This window comes from Palaemon carinicauda, chromosome 2 (genome assembly GCF_036898095.1).
Source record: "Palaemon carinicauda isolate YSFRI2023 chromosome 2, ASM3689809v2, whole genome shotgun sequence".
In the NCBI taxonomy this organism is placed as follows: Eukaryota; Metazoa; Arthropoda; class Malacostraca; order Decapoda; family Palaemonidae; genus Palaemon; species Palaemon carinicauda.
The window spans coordinates 59,068,185-59,084,171 of NC_090726.1; the positions used below are offsets into that span (position 1 = coordinate 59,068,185).

General features: G+C 40.1%; 1 protein-coding gene across 1 annotated transcript in view; it reads left to right on the top strand.

The window, feature by feature from the left end:
* The window catches only part of LOC137625304 (centromere-associated protein E-like), a 138,239-nt gene that overhangs the window by 44,165 nt on the left and 78,087 nt on the right, over positions 1 to 15,987 (top strand). Inside the window, exons 15-16 of the mRNA XM_068356137.1 lie at positions 3,766 to 3,885; positions 4,132 to 4,244. Of these exons, the coding sequence (XP_068212238.1) occupies positions 3,766 to 3,885; positions 4,132 to 4,244 (233 nt within the window). The remainder of the gene's footprint in view (positions 1 to 3,765; positions 3,886 to 4,131; positions 4,245 to 15,987) is intronic.

The following is a 15,987-nucleotide window of genomic DNA, read 5'->3' on the forward strand; positions in this document are numbered from 1 at the left end:
GTTGGACAGGAACTTAAAGTCTATTAAATTTCTTATTCCTGATCTAGACATTGATCTCTGGTACAGTCGTTCAATTATTTCGTTATGCATGTTGCATAAGCTTTTTTATAATTCTGACCATCCTTTACATTCAGATCTTCCCGGACAGTTCCATCCTGTTCATAATACTAGGCATGCAGTTAATTTTAAGTGTCAAGCCTTCTCCATCATGAGGTTCGATACTACACAGTACTCAAGAAGTTTTATTCCAGCTGTGACCAAGTTGTGGAATGATCTTCCTAATCGGGAAGTAGAATCAGTAGAACTTCAAAAGTTCAAACTTGTAGCAAATGTTATTATGTTGAACAGGCTTACATAAGTCCTTTTATAGTTTATATATGAAATATGTTAATATTTCTAAAATATTTTATTTTATTTCTTCATTGCTTCTTATATCGTTTTTTTTATTTCCTTTTTTCCTTTTCTCACTGGGCTATTTTTCCCTGTTGGAGCCCATGGGCTTATAGCATCTTGCTTTTCCAACTTTGGTTGTAGCTTAGCTAGTAATAATAATAGGGAATATAAATCTATCATTACTATGTAAATTATTGTTTGGAAGTATTCTGGTCTCTATTAGAACTTCTGTAATGTGACATTCAATGAAAAGATTGACTTTGGGTGCTGGTATAAATTTCCCAATTTAATAGGATGAAGCATAGTTTTAAGTGCTGAAGTATCCAAAAATGATTTTATATAAGTATTTCATCACAATTTTGTTGTCTGTAGCTACTATGTAAACCCTACCATCTTTTCAAAATTAGCATATCTTAAAATTTCTCCTATTTCAAGGTATATACTGCAACTTCTCCCTAATTTGCACTACTAGAGCCATAGCGTTAACTAATATGGACCAAAATCTTTTATAGCATGTGCTCTTCTGTTGCTCTTTTACATGGCCTGCCATAATTACTTACGTGAAAAGTTGATTAAATCTGTAGAATCCATAGAAGTGAGAACAAGTTAGTACTATACTGTATTAGAAGCAGTCCAGTTGACCCTTTTTTTTTTAATTTTGATTATCCCAGTAAATACTTTGCATCAGGAAGAACAATGTTTCATGTAGACCATTGCCACAATATCCATACTATTGGTTGATTTTGATCAAGTAGTAATAGACACATTGATCCATAAAGTGCAGTTTAAACAGCGTAATTGTTTGTTATATAAAACTTTTGAAAAGTGAATACCAATATAAAAGGAAAAGGACCTGAAGTCTACTAGGCATTTATGGCAGCCACCATATTGTTTATCATGACTTTTCGATAATATTTTCTTTCTTATTTCCTATTGTACAATGTTTACTATGCATGCACAAAGAAGTTGGTAAACTCTATAAACATCAATTCGAATGAACACAGTTTCTCAATGCTATACAGATTTGTCAAAGAAATGAGACATTACATTTTGTCATTCAAGGAGTAGCTACATGAGTTTTAACGTATGAACTTTTGTGATAGTTTTTTGTTGCCTTTCACTGTGACACATGCTGGTATAGACTCCTAGCCGTAAGGACAAAAAGTAGCTTCCTTTCACTGTTTGCTGTCGATGGTAATTTTCTTTTTCGGATCTCCCAAAGGATGATTCTTAGGTTATTTGAGGAATCCAGATTCCCAAGAATAAGTGATAGTACAATTAGTCAATGATGATTGTAGACGTGCTTATTTGGAGAAGTAGGAGGCCTATCAGATTTGACCTGGAATAACTGTACTCAGCTTAGACCTTTTGCTAAGAGAGTTTAGATGCAACAGCTCCTCCTTTACTTAAACCAGATGGCTGTCACTCACTGTCCAAAGGAAAAGCAACCCTTCTGGCACATGTTTGACAGCAAGCAGAGTAATGAGAAACTCGAACTTCCTCATTCCTGTTTTTCTGAGGCTAAACTAAATAGTTTATCTTTTGGATCTTGTGAAATTAAAGCTCTGTTGATGGACCTTGATGCTTATGGAGGTGTAGATCCAAATGGTATTTTTCCCTTGTTTTTTTACAAAGACAACAGATTTCTTAGCTCCAAATTTATCTTATTTTGCACAAGTTAGCAAGGAGAGGAGCTTTTAGCACTTGTTGGAGAATTGGTAATGTTACTCCACTCTGTAAATGTGTTTGTGGTAGCTCAAGTCCAACTGATTACTGTACTGTCCAATTTCCATAACTCCAATATTTAAAGTTTTTAAACGTCTTCTGGCAAAACGTCTTAATAGGTTTGCTGAAGGTAATCATCTGTTCCCTAGTTTGCAATTTGGTTTTCATGAAGGCCTTGGAGTAGTGAGGGTGAAAACGGGTGTAAGAAAAAAGTTTGCAGCTAGAGTGGATATGAATGTGTTGAGGTGGTTTGGCCATGTCAAGAGAAAGGAAAATGGCTGTCTGCTAAAAAAGGTGATGAATGCAAGAGTTGATGGGAGAAGTACAAGAGGAAGGCCAAGGTTTGGGTGGATGGATGGAGTGAAGGAAGCTCTGGGTGATAGGAGGATAGATGTGAGAGAGGCAAGAGAGCGTGCTAGAAAAAGGAATGAATGGCGAGCGACTGTGACGCAGTTCCGGTAGGCCCTGCTGCTTCCTCCGGTGCCTTAGAATGACCGCGGAGGTAGCAGCAGTAGGGGATTCAGCGTTATGAAGCTTCATCTGTGGTGGATAACGGGGGAGGGTGAGCTGTGGCACCCTAACAGTACCAGCCGAACTCGGTTGAGCCCCTTGTCAGGGTGGGAGGAACGCAGAGAGGAGAGGTCACCTTTTTTGTTTTATTTGTTTGACAGAATTTGGAAGGGTGGGTGAGAAAAAGGAAGTTGAGTGTTAATGTGGGTAAGAGTAAGGTTATGAGATGTACGGGAAGGGAAGGTGGTGCGAGGTTGAATGTCATGTTAAATTGAGTTACTTGAGGAGGTGGATCAGTTTAAGTACTTGGGGTCTGTTGTTGCAGCAAATGGTGGAGTGGAAGCAGATGTACGTCAGCTACGCCAAAAGTAATACCCCTGTTAAATAGCTAAGTTTGTATAGTTAGGAAAAATACAAATTATATACGAATTTGGGATTTTTAAGTTATGTTTCTTTCAAGAGCATAATGGGGTTATTGGGTTTGTTCTGTTTTATTAATTTGGAATCAGAATTGCTCAGGTATGGTTTGTGTTTTTTCTAGTACAATATTGTACTCTGGGATGATAATTTTGAGAATAGTAGCTGATTCTTCTTATGCATCTCCTCCATACTCACCTTTGTAGAAACTTTTCACTGCTTGCAACAACCTTCCACCAACTCCATATAATCTCATCACATTCCACAATGCTTCCCTATCAACTCTATCATACACTTTCTCCAGATCCATAAACTCAACATACACCTCCTTATCTTTTGCTAAATATTTCTCGCATATCTGACCAACTAAAAATCGGATTTCATACAATTCCTACCTCTTCTAAAACCACCCTGTACTTCTAAGATTGCATTCTCTGTTTTATCCTTAATCCTTTTAATCAGTACTCTACCATACACTTTTCCAACTACACTCAACAAACTAATACCCCTTGAATTACAACACTCATGCACATCTCCCTTACCCTTATATAGTGGTACAATACATGCACAAACCCAATCTACTGGTACCATTGACAACACAAAACACATATTAAACAATCTCACCAACCATTGGTCACCATATAAAGCATTGCTTAAAATTATTTATCATTCATTTTTTATATCATATCTGTATGACAAATAATTTTTTTTTTTATATAGGATAAAAAGGAAGAAAGACTTAGCCAGCTTGAAAATGACCGAAAGGATTTTGATATGATGATGGAACTGGCACTTGAGAAACAAAGGGTGAAAGAGAAGGACCTTAGGAAAAGTTTAGATGTAAGTTTTTTATCTTATTTTAGGCCGACTTTTGGTAATTATTTTGGAACTAGCATTTTGTTAAGGGTTTTATGATTTGTGAATGGATCAGATGTTAGATAGAAAGTAATGGTGACAGTTTTTATATTATGCCAAATTTTAAAGGCTAATTAGACTTTTTTTCATCAGTATAATTTTGGTGTTCAAATTATAAAAAGTTTAAATCTAGTATAAATTAGAAGAAAATAAGAAATCTTTTTATTTCAGGATGCATGGAGAGAGATAGCAGAACATGAAAAAGGGAATGTTGAAGAAGTAAAGAACAGGCATAAGCGAATGACCATCTTGGAGGCTGAACTTACTGAGCTTCGAACATTAAAGTGAGTGACAGACTGTGACTTGTGGTTTCCTTAGAGATGATGCTGTACATGTTTACTAAATTACTCTAATTTCTGCATATATATATATATATATATATATATACACAGTAGGGTCCCGAATTAAGCGTGTTCGAATTATACGATTCCTCTTTTCCGCGATCGCTATTTTTCAAAAATAAATTTTCTGTATCTGCGAGGCTGTTCAAAGTTCGCGAGTCAAGCACTACAAAATGTATCAAATCTATTGTCTTTTTAAGTATATTGGTAGCCCTAAATACGGTGATTTATAATAAATGTTACAAAACAATATTAACATTACATTTCATTAACATAATTTCATAATGAATAGCCTATTTAAGGATAAAATTCCACATCAACAATGAAATCGACTGTTAACTGTGCGAGTCCAGCTGACAAAATGTAAACAGAAATGTGGTTACGTTCTCGGCAATCTTTATCTTTCTCCAACCTTACGATAATTGTAATGGTAGTGTTAATGATGGTATATTAAAGCATTATTTTTGTTTAGTACAGTATATTTAAAAGCCTTATTTTTCCCTCTGGGCGTTCAAGGTTTTCACGAGTAGACTGGGTTCGTTTATCGGCAGTAAATAGCCTAAACTTCGGTAACGAGTCGTCAATATTTTGTCATATTTTAAACTATTCATTTGATTTGCAAACATTGGTTTTGTAGAGTAGACGGTAAAATAAAATCTAGAGAGAGAGAGAGAGAGAGAGAGATTTGATGGCAGAAATCCCCCCTCTCTCTCTCTCTCTCTCTCTCTCTCTCTCTCTCTCTCTCTCCGTAAGAAATAAAACCATAGTTCACATATGGCAACTTGAGTTTAAGAATGAAATTAACATGAATATTGTTAGTTGTGGCGATTATTTCCTCGCTTCAGGGGGTACACGAAACAAAAACACGACGTTCAATTACAACAGCTGATTCTCTCTCTCTCTCTCTCTCTCTCCTCTCTCTCTCTCTCTCTCTCGTTATACAATACTTACAAATAGATGAAGAAACCAAAATTGGTTTTCTTGAAGTGTCAATTAAATACAAAACGAAAAAATTATACCGTGTATACATCCATTTCAATCATAGCTTAAAATATGGTAACCGATTTCGTCCGCAAACCACTATTTTTTTAAGAAACACCATTCTATTCCAGAAAAGTTTTACTCTTTAAATGTCAATTGCGCTATAATAAAACATGTACTTATGTTGTTAAATTTCGGGTGTGTTTTAAAAATCGAGTATTGCTAACTTATTTTTGTTTTACTTTTGGCTGTGATCACATCAGCTGATGTCTAGCTTCCGCGCGAATACAATAACAAAGAATTGTTTACACCATTTCTTAACTTATTCAAACCATCTATACAGTTAATATTACATAAACACCAATGTGTTATAACCTATCATATTTATTGTTTAGTACTTTAAAAACCATCCCTCTCTCTCTCTCTCTCTCTCTCTCTCTCTCTCTCTCTCTCTCACATCGAACGTTATAGCGGTAACCTAATTGTTCGGTGACTTTAAAAATAGGCCTAGTACTTTCTTCTTTTACCTTTTTTGCATATGGATCCATAATTGAGGTGGGTACAAGTTGACTTATAACTGAAGTTAAGAAAAGTATTTTGGATATGGAATGGACAATTATCTTTCGTAACAGTTTAGAATTATCGTAAGTTATCACTCTGTCATTAGCGGCAGTTTGCTATTGTGGATTAAACGCATAAGGAAAAAAAAATTTCCAGCTTTGCTACGAATTTAGGAATTTATATGGATACGGTAAGTAAAATATTTGTAATAACATAATGTTTACTAAATGTTTGTAATATCATTAGTTATGACTTAGATCATGTGTGTTTAATGCATTCGTTTGTTTATTATGATCGAAGATGGAGCGTAAACAAATGGAAGGTTTCCGTTTCAGGCGGCATCATAAAGAAAAACATTTCATAAATGGCATTCATTTCATTTATTTGAAAGTTCTAATAAAAAATAATTAGAACATTGGTAATAACAAATTCAACATATAATCTATACTTGGTAAAATTGCTGTCAATTCAAAAACACAGATGTATAAATGCGTCTGTTTCTTCGTTGTGATCAGAGATAAACGTAAACAAAACATTGGTTGTCGTTTTCTATTGTGCTTTTTAGCGTGTTTAGGAAACGCATGATATAAAATCGCCTTTATTTTGATAATTCTGGATCTTCAATCATACAACAAGCTAGTCTATAGAGTGATGGTTTTGCTATTCACCAGTTGTATTATACAATAGATATGACAAACATTAAAATTTGTCTGTATTTTGGGTTGTGTTATAACGGGAAATAAATGGTGTTTACACCTATCCTGGTTGTAATTTTAACCATTTTTCAAGTTATTAGAACTTTAAAGTATATTAAATGTTTTATTTATTTACAAGAACAATTTGATATTATAAAAAAATACAGTATAGTACAAAGAAAGTATTGGAAATGGGTAGTAAACACATTTGAATAGGCAAATTGCTGGTTGCCATGGCCGCAATGGAATTATTTCTGTTAGTTGTGTGTTTCAAAATTCGCGATTTTCCATTTACACGAGGTCATTAATCGACCAAATTCTCGCATAATTCGGGACCCTACTGTATATATATATATATATATATGTGTGTGTATATATATGTATGTATGTATTTTTTTCTAATCTGAAAGCTTACATCACAACATGGTCTTCTTAAGTTAAAAATGTAACAGAAGTAGAAAAAAATAAGGTTTATGAAGCAAAATGTATAAAAGCTCAACAAAAAGCTTGAATTTGTCACAATAGTGTTGAACCTGTTATTCCTTTGATTGAGAATCTAGTCAACATAATTGATGGGCATATCATTTCCTGTGTGCTCGGGTACTGAGTGAAAGCCAAACCATGATTCAATGATGATTGTAGATGTGCTTATTTGGAGAAACAGGAGGCTTACCATCTTTGAAAGGGTAACAGATCAGATTTGACTAGGAATGACTATACTCAACTTGGAGCTTTTGCTCAAAGACTATGCTTCAACTGAAAAGTAATAAAATTTAACCATAAAAGAACCCTTGCTGGTACAAACCAGGAACATGTAGATGTAATAGCCTCCTATGCTTACATCAGATGGCTCTGTTAATCACTATCTAAAGTAAAAGGTAACCATTTAGGCTGATCTGTTTGACAGAAAGCAGAGTACAGACAGTCCCCAACTTACGAACACAATAGGGACCGAGAGTCTGTTCGTAAGCTGGATTGTTCGTAAGTCGTTAGTGTTAAATTTTGGTCTAGAGTAAGCGTAACCTAACTCATATGTCTACGATTTTCAGCCGTAGAAGTCAACAAATAGCCCCGTTTCATATAAAATAGGTTATTACAAATATTTTACTTTATCATATTACAGTAGTCTGTATAATACTGTAAAGTTCAGTACAGTAGGTTGTTGTTAGTCGTGGCGATCAATTTCTCACGAAACAAAAACACAGCATTCGATTACAACAGCTGATTCTCTCTCTCTCTCTCTCTCTCTCTCTCTCTCTCTCTCCCTCTCTCTCGTTATACAATACTTACATATAGATGAAGAAACTAAAATTAGTTTTCTTAGTGTCAATTAAATACGAAATGAAAAAATTATGCCGAGTCTACATCCATTTCAATCGTAGCTAAAAACACGGCATTCGATTACAACAGCTAATTCATTCTCTCTCTCTCTCGTGTTATACAATACTTACATATAGATGAAGAAACTAAATTTAGTTTTCTTAGTGTCAATTAAATACGAAACGAAAAAATTATGCCGAGTCTACATCCATTTCAATCGTAGCTAAAAATACGGCATCCGATTTCATCAGCAAACCACTATTTTTTGGGAAACATCATTTTATTCTAGAAAATTGCTACTCTTTAAATAGTTAATTGCACATTAAGAAAGCGTGTACTTTTGTTTTCTTAAATTTCGGGTGTGTTTTAAAAATCGAGTATTGTTCACTTCTTTTTGTTTTACTTTATGCCGAGTCTACATCCATTTCAATCGTAGCTAAAAATACGGCATCCGATTTCATCAGCAAACCACTATTTTTTGGGAAACATCATTTTATTCTAGAAAATTGCTACTCTTTGAATAGTTAATTGCACATTAAGAAAGCGTGTACTTTTGTTTTTAAATTTCGGGTATGTTTTAAAAATCGAGTATTGTTGATTTTTCAATATTTAACTTAGCCGGTGATTATATAAGCTGCAGCTCTGCTGCTCGACAGAAAACTCTACGTAAAAAATCCGCCAGCGATCGCTATGCAGGTAGGGGGTGTACTTCAACAGCGCCATCTGTCGTGCAGGTACTCAGTACTCATTGTAAACAAAGAACTCAATTTTCTCTCTGTCGTGCTACCGGCAAGACCTACTAATTCGCTGTTGCTAACTGGATTTGTTTTCACAACCATTTGGTGAAGTACACGTTTCTAGTTTTGAGCTTTCGCTGTGCAGGCTTTCTCTTCAATAAATCCTTGCATTCTTTTTTTGATATCGGATTATTTGTTGATGACTTTGGATAGTTTTTGAATTCCCCTTTGACCAATTCAAAATGGCTGACCTTTCTCAAGTCCCTAAATTCAGGAAGTGTAATGCTAGGGACTGTTCAAGGCGTCTTCCGAAGGCCTCTATCGATCCTCACACCGTTTGTTCCAATTGTCGGGATAAAACCTGTCAATTGGAAGATCGATGTGAGGAATGCGTTGGGCTTTCGGAATTCGATTTTATCGAATTCCAGAAATATACACGTAGGCTAGAGAGAGATAGAGTCAGGAGAAGTTCATCTCGTTCCGTTGATTTTTCCTCTCCTCATGCCCCACAACCTATTCCTTCCCCTGTAGTGGTTGCTCCTAATCCCCCTTCTGGCACTCAGGAACCTTCGATGGCAGATATGATGCGTGCCATCCAAGCTCTGGGTGAGGTAGTTGAGTCCTTGGCTAGTGACCGTAACCAGCTCATGGCGGACGTCAAGGAGCTGAAGTGTAAGAGTGCAGTGGGAAGTGATAAAGTGAGTGATAGTGTTGTGGATAGTGTTGCGCTTGAGGGTTCGTCTGTTCGTGCCTGTCGTCCTCCTAGTCCGGGACCTCTTGCAAGCTCCCAAGTCCAGGGGAGAAGCAATGTCGTACGACCAAAGGGTTCGAGAGGCTTTAATCAGCGAACAGACGTTCCCTCCGTGGTTTTGGGCGTATCTACCCAAGATCGCCCCACCCACACAGAGACGAGAGAGCCCATTTATTCCTCGTCTGCGGAAGAGGTTTCTCGTAAGAAACCATGGACCAAGGTCTCACGACCTCTTAAGCGCAAGTCGGTCCCTTCCGCGCAAGTCCAACGGCCCAGTTGTAGCCACTGGGTCAGTTCGGACTTGCTGCAGTCTTCCGATGACTGCTCACCTCCTAAGAGAGGCAAAGCGGTACCGCCTCAGGCAGTTACACCGTCTGTCGCCGCACCTGCTCCTGCAGACCCTAAGTGGTCTTTGCTGCAGACCATGCAGTACCAATTAACGTCTCTGATGCAGGACTTTCGTGCGGAGAAGGTTGCTGCTGCACCTACCTCTTGCCTACAACCAACCACGGTTGTGCGTCCTGTGGACGCTGAGGCGACCTTCTTGCGCACTCCAGCTGAGAGAGTCCCGCCACCCATGCGTTCCAGTGTACCCTGCCAGCCGCATGTTGACGTTCAGCGACGCACGGAACCTTTCGTTGACGTTCGCGAGGTACAACAACCGTCAAAGTTGTTTTGTTTTGACGCGGTGCGTCAACCTCCGCAACCCAGTGTGGTTGCCTCTGCTCGCCCACATCAGACTAGACAGTCTGGAGTAGACGCTGTGCATCCCCGCGCTGCTATGGTTGTTGCCAGCTCACAGACTGGGCAACAGTTCCATGACGTTGCGTCCGGTTCAGTCACGCGTGCACCCGTGCGACCGGACTCAGCTGACCAGCCGATACCTACTCCATTGCCGCTTCCTCCTCAATTCTCGGATGATGGACTCTCTGATGATGACGATGCGGCACACGTTGATGAACCACATTCGGACCTTGACGAGCCCAAGTCCACGCAACCCTCTTTGAGCCCAAGTCCACGCAACCCTCTTTGGACTTTAAAAAAGTTCTTGCTCTGTTCAAAGAGATGTTTCCGGACCAGTTTGTGTCTGTGGCTCCACGCTCTCCTCCGTCAGAGTTTGCTTTAGGTACGCAGTCATCCTCGCCTGCCTTTACGAGACTCGTCCTCGCACGCTCGTCCAAGAGAGCTTTACGAGTTTTAGGAGATTGGATGCAGTCCTAAAAGAGTCTAGGGAAGACAGCCTTTACGTTTCCCCCTGCTAAACTCTCTTCCAGATCGAGCGTCTGGTATGCCACGGGAGAAGTTCTCGGCTTGGGAGTTCCTGCCTCTGCCCAGGGCGACTTCTTAAGTCTTGTAGACTCTCCCCGCAGGCTAGCCATGAGACGCTCTAAGATATGCTGGTCACCTTCGGACCTAGACCATCTGTTGAAAGGAGTATTTAGAGCCTTCGAGGTCTTCAACTTTTTGGACTGGTGTCTGGGAGCTTTGAGCAGGAAGATCTCCCCGACTGAGAAGGAATCTTCCTTGCTCATCATGTCCTGCATGGACAAGGCCATACGTGACGGATCTAGTGAGCTTGCTGCATCGTTCGTATCCGGAGTCCTCAAGAAGCGTGAGAACCTTTGCTCTTTCCTGTCAGCTGGAGTGACACCGTGTCAAAGATCAGAACTTCTGTTTGCTCCTCTCTCTAAGTGCCTTTTTCCAGAGGACTTGATTAAGGAGATTGCTGCTTCTTTGATTCAGAAGGACACCCATGACCTGGTTGCGTCCTCTGCCCGCAAAGCCACCCCTTTGCCTACCTTGTCAAGACCAAGGATGGACACTCCAGCGTCCAGATTTATTCCGCCCTTTCGTGGCAGAGCCTCCAGCAGAGGAGGTGCTCGTGCCGAAGGGAGACGTGGGAAGAAGAAAGGAACCAAGTCCTTTAAAAGGCAGAGTCTGACTGCCACCTTCTTCAGACAGCAGTGGGAGCCAGACTCAAGAACTTCTGGCAGACCTGGGAGAAGAGAGGCGCAGATGCACAATCTGTGAAGTTGCTCAGAGAGGGGTACAAGATCCCGTTTGTACGAAAACCCCCTCTAGCAACGTCTCCCATCGATCTCTCTCCCAGGTACAGAGAGGAAGACAAGAGACGAGCATTGAAACAGGAGGTGTCTCTCTTGCTAGAAAAGGGAGCGGTAGTCAAAGTCCTGGACCATCAAACCCCGGGCTTCTACAACCGTCTCTTCTTAGTGGTAAAGGAGACAGGAGGGTGGAGGCCGGTGCTAGACGTCAGTGCGCTGAATGTCTTTGTCACAAAGCAGACGTTCGCCATGGAGACCACAAAGTCCGTTCTAGCAGCGGTCAGAAAGGAAGACTGGATGGTCTCTTTAGACCTAAGGGACGCTTACTTTCACGTCCCCATCCACCCAGACTCCCAACCTTTTCTGAGATTCGTTTACGAAAAGGTTGTCTACCAGTTTCAAGCCCTGTGCTTTGGCCTAAGCACAGCTCCTCTTGTGTTTACGAGGCTGATGAGGAATATAGCCAAATTCCTTCATTTAGCGGACATCAGAGCCTCCCTCTATTTGGACGACTGGCTTCTAAGAGCTTCTTCCAGTCGTCGCTGTCTGAAGGATCTAAAGTGGACTCTAGATCTGACCAAGGAATTGGGTCTCCTGGTCAATATGGAAAAGTCTCAAGTGGTCCCATCCCAAACTATTGTGTATTTAGGGATGGAGATTCACAGTCAAGCTTTTCGGGCTTTTCCGTCGGCCCCCAGAACAAGTCAAGCCCAGTTATGCATCCAGAACATGCTGAAGAAGGAACGATGTTCAGTCAGGCAGTGGATGAGTCTGATAGGGACACTATCATCCCTGGAACAGTTCGTTTCGTTAGGAAGACTACACCTCCGTCCTCTTCAATATCACCTAGCTGTTTACTGGAAAAAGGACAAGACGCTAGAAGCGGTCTCGATCGCCATTTCCGAGAAGATGACGTCTTCCCTGACTTGGTGGAAGGACAGTATCAGCCTCAGAGAGGGTCTGCCCCTGGCTGTTCAGACTCCCAACCACGTTCTCTTCTCGGACGCATCGGACACGGGCTGGGGCGCGACATTAGACGGTCGGGAATGCTCGGGAACTTGGAACTCGAGTCAAAGGACAATGCATATCAACTGCAAGGAGCTACTGGCAGTTCATCTGGCCTTGAAAAGCTTCAAGTCTCTCCTTCAAGGCAAAGTGGTGGAGGTGAACTCGGACAACACCACGGCTTTGGCGTACATCTCCAAGCAAGGAGGGACCCACTCTATGACGTTGTACGAGATCGCAAGGGACCTTCTCACCTGGTCAAAAGATCTAAACATTTCTCTAGTAACGAGGTTCATCCAAGGCAACTTGAATGTCATGGCAGATTGCCTCAGTCGGAAGGGACATATCATTCCGACAGAATGGACCCTACACAAGGATGTGTGCAAGAGACTGTGGGCCACATGGGGCCAGCCTACCATAGATCTCTTCGCAACCTCGATGACCAAGAGGCTCCCAATATATTGCTCACCAATCCCGGACCCAGCAGCAGTTCATATAGATGCCTTTCTCCTAGATTGGTCACATCTAGACCTATATGCATTCCCCCCGTTCAAGATTGTCAACAAGGTACTGCAGAAGTTCGCCTCTCACGAAGGGACAAGGTTGACGTTAGTTGCTCCCCTCTGGCCCGCGAGAGAATGGTTCACCGAGGTACTTCGATGGCTAGTGGACGTTCCCAGAACTCTTCCTCTAAGGGTGGACCTTCTACGTCAGCCACACGTAAAGAAGGTACACCAAGGCCTCCACGCTCTTCGTCTGACTGCCTTCAGACTATCGAAAGGACTCTCGAGAGCTAGAGGCTTTTCGAAGGAGGCAGCCAGGGCGATTGCTAGAGCAAGGAGGACATCCACTCTTAGAGTCTACCAATCGAAGTGGGAAGTCTTCCGAAACTGGTGCAAGTCAGTATCAGTATCCTCGACCAGTACCTCTGTAACTCAAATAGCTGACTTCCTTTTATACCTGAGGAAAGAAAGATCTCTTTCAGCTCCCACTATCAAGGGTTACAGAAGCATGTTGGCATCAGTCTTCCGTCACAGAGGCTTAGATCTTTCCAACAACAAAGATCTACAGGACCTCCTTAAGTCTTTTGAGACCACGAAGGAGCGTCGTTTGGCTACACCTGGTTGGAATTTAGACGTGGTACTAAGATTCCTCATGTCAGAAAGGTTCGAGCCGCTACAATCAGCCTCCTTTAAAGATCTCACTTTTAAAGACTCTTTTCCTGGTTTGCTTAGCCACAGCTAAAAGAGTCAGTGAGATTCACGCCTTCAGCAGGAACATCGGATTTTCATCTGAAACGGCTACATGTTCTTTACAACTTGGTTTTCTAGCCAAAAACGAGCTACCTTCTCGTCCTTGGCCGAAATCGTTCGATATTCCAAGCCTATCAAATATGGTTGGAAATGAACTAGAAAGAGTCTTATGCCCTGTTAGAGCTCTTAAGTTCTATTTAAGACGAACTAAACCTTTACGAGGACAGTCAGAAGCTTTATGGTGTTCTGTTAAGAAACCATCTTTGCCTATGTCAAAGAATGCTTTATCCTATTTTATCAGACTGTTAATACGAGAAGCTCATTCCCATCTGAGTGAGGAAGACCAAGCTTTGCTGAAGGTAAGGACACATGAAGTTAGAGCTGTCGCAACTTCAGTGGCCTTTAAACAAAATAGATCTCTGCGAAGTATAATGGACGCAACCTATTGGAGAAGCAAGTCAGTGTTCGCGTCTTTTTATCTTAAAGATGTCCAGTCTCTTTACGAGAACTGCTACACCCTGGGACCATTCGTAGCAGCGAGTGCAGTAGTGGGTGAGGGCTCAACCACTACATTCCCCTAATTCCATAACCTTTTTAATCTTTCTCTTGAAATGTTTTTATTGTTGTTTTTGGGTTGTCCGGAAGGCTAAGAAGCCTTTCGCATCCTGGTTGATTTGGCGGGTGGTCAAATTCTTTTCTTGAGAAGCGCCTAGATTAGAGGTTTTGATGAGGTCATGTAGTATGGGTTGCAACCCTTCATACTTCAGATCCTAGGGGGTCGCTCAGCATCCTAAGAGGATCGCGAGGCTCCGTAAGGAAGACGTACTTAAAAAGGCAGAGTAATTGTTCAAGTCGACTTCCTTACCAGGTACTTATTTATTTTATGTTTGTTATTTTGATAACTGCTAAAATGAAATAAAAAATCCTTAGCTCATAATAATGTAAACATTTATTGCTGGTCTCTACCCACCCCCCTGGGTGTGAATCAGCTTATATAATCACCGGCTAAGTTAAATATTGAAAAATGTTATTTTGATAATAAAATAAATTTTTGAATATACTTACCCGGTGATTATATATTAAAGGACCCTCCCTTCCTCCCCAATAGAGACGCAGTGGACCGAGGAGAAAATTGAGTTCTTTGTTTACAATGAGTACTGAGTACCTGCACGACAGATGGCGCTGTTGAAGTACACCCCCTACCTGCATAGCGATCACTGGTGGATTTTTTACGTAGAGTTTTCTGTCGAGCAGCAGAGCTGCAGCTTATATAATCACCGGGTAAGTATATTCAAAAATTTATTTATTATCAAAATAACATTTCTTTTTGTTTTACTTTTGGCTGTGATCAGATCAGCTGACGTCTAGCTGCCGCTCTTGAGAGCGTACGAATACACTAACAAAGTATCGTTTATACCATTTCTTAACTTATTCAAACCGTCTATACAGTTGATATTACATAAGCACCAATGTGTTATAACCCATCAAATTTTTTTGTTTATTACATTTAAAACAACACACACACACTCTCTCTCTCTCTCTCTCTCTCTCTCTCTCTCTCCCTCTCTCTCTCTCTCTCTCTCTCTCTCTCCTCTCTCTCTCTCTCTCTCTCTCTCTCCTCTCTCTCTCTCTCTCTCTCTCTCTCTCTAACAAATGATATCTTTGTTGCTCCTCAAAGTTTCATTTATATTGAAAATCAATCATGATTTAATTTTCCTTACTTTCTTCAATCTCGTACCATCTGTCACATCGAACGTTATAGCGGTAACTTCATTGTTCGACAACTTTAAAAATCGGGCCAGTACTTGCTTCTTCTGATACTTTTTATTTTAGATGGTTTCATAATTGAGGGGGGTACAAGTTGACTTATAACTGAAGTTAGGAAAAGTATTTTGGATATGGAATGGACAATCATCTTTAGTAACAGTTTAGAATTATCGTAAATTATCATTCTGTCATTAGCGGCAGTTTGTTATTGATGATTAAACGCGGCCCCCCCCAAAAAAAAATAGTTTTCTTACTTTGCTACGTATGTAGGATTTTATATAGATACGGTAAATAATATTTGTAATAACATATTTACTAAAAGCTTTTAATATAATTATTTATCACTTTCATCATGCACGTTTAATGCCTTCGTTTGTTTATTATGACGGAAGGTTTCCGTTTTAGGCGGCGTCATAAAGAAAAACATTATATAAATTGCATTCATTTAATTTATTTGGAAGTCCTAAGAAAAATTAAGTAGAACATTGGTAATAACAAAATCAACATATAGTCAATACAAGTCGGGAGTGGTGCTAATTTCAAAATTTAAACT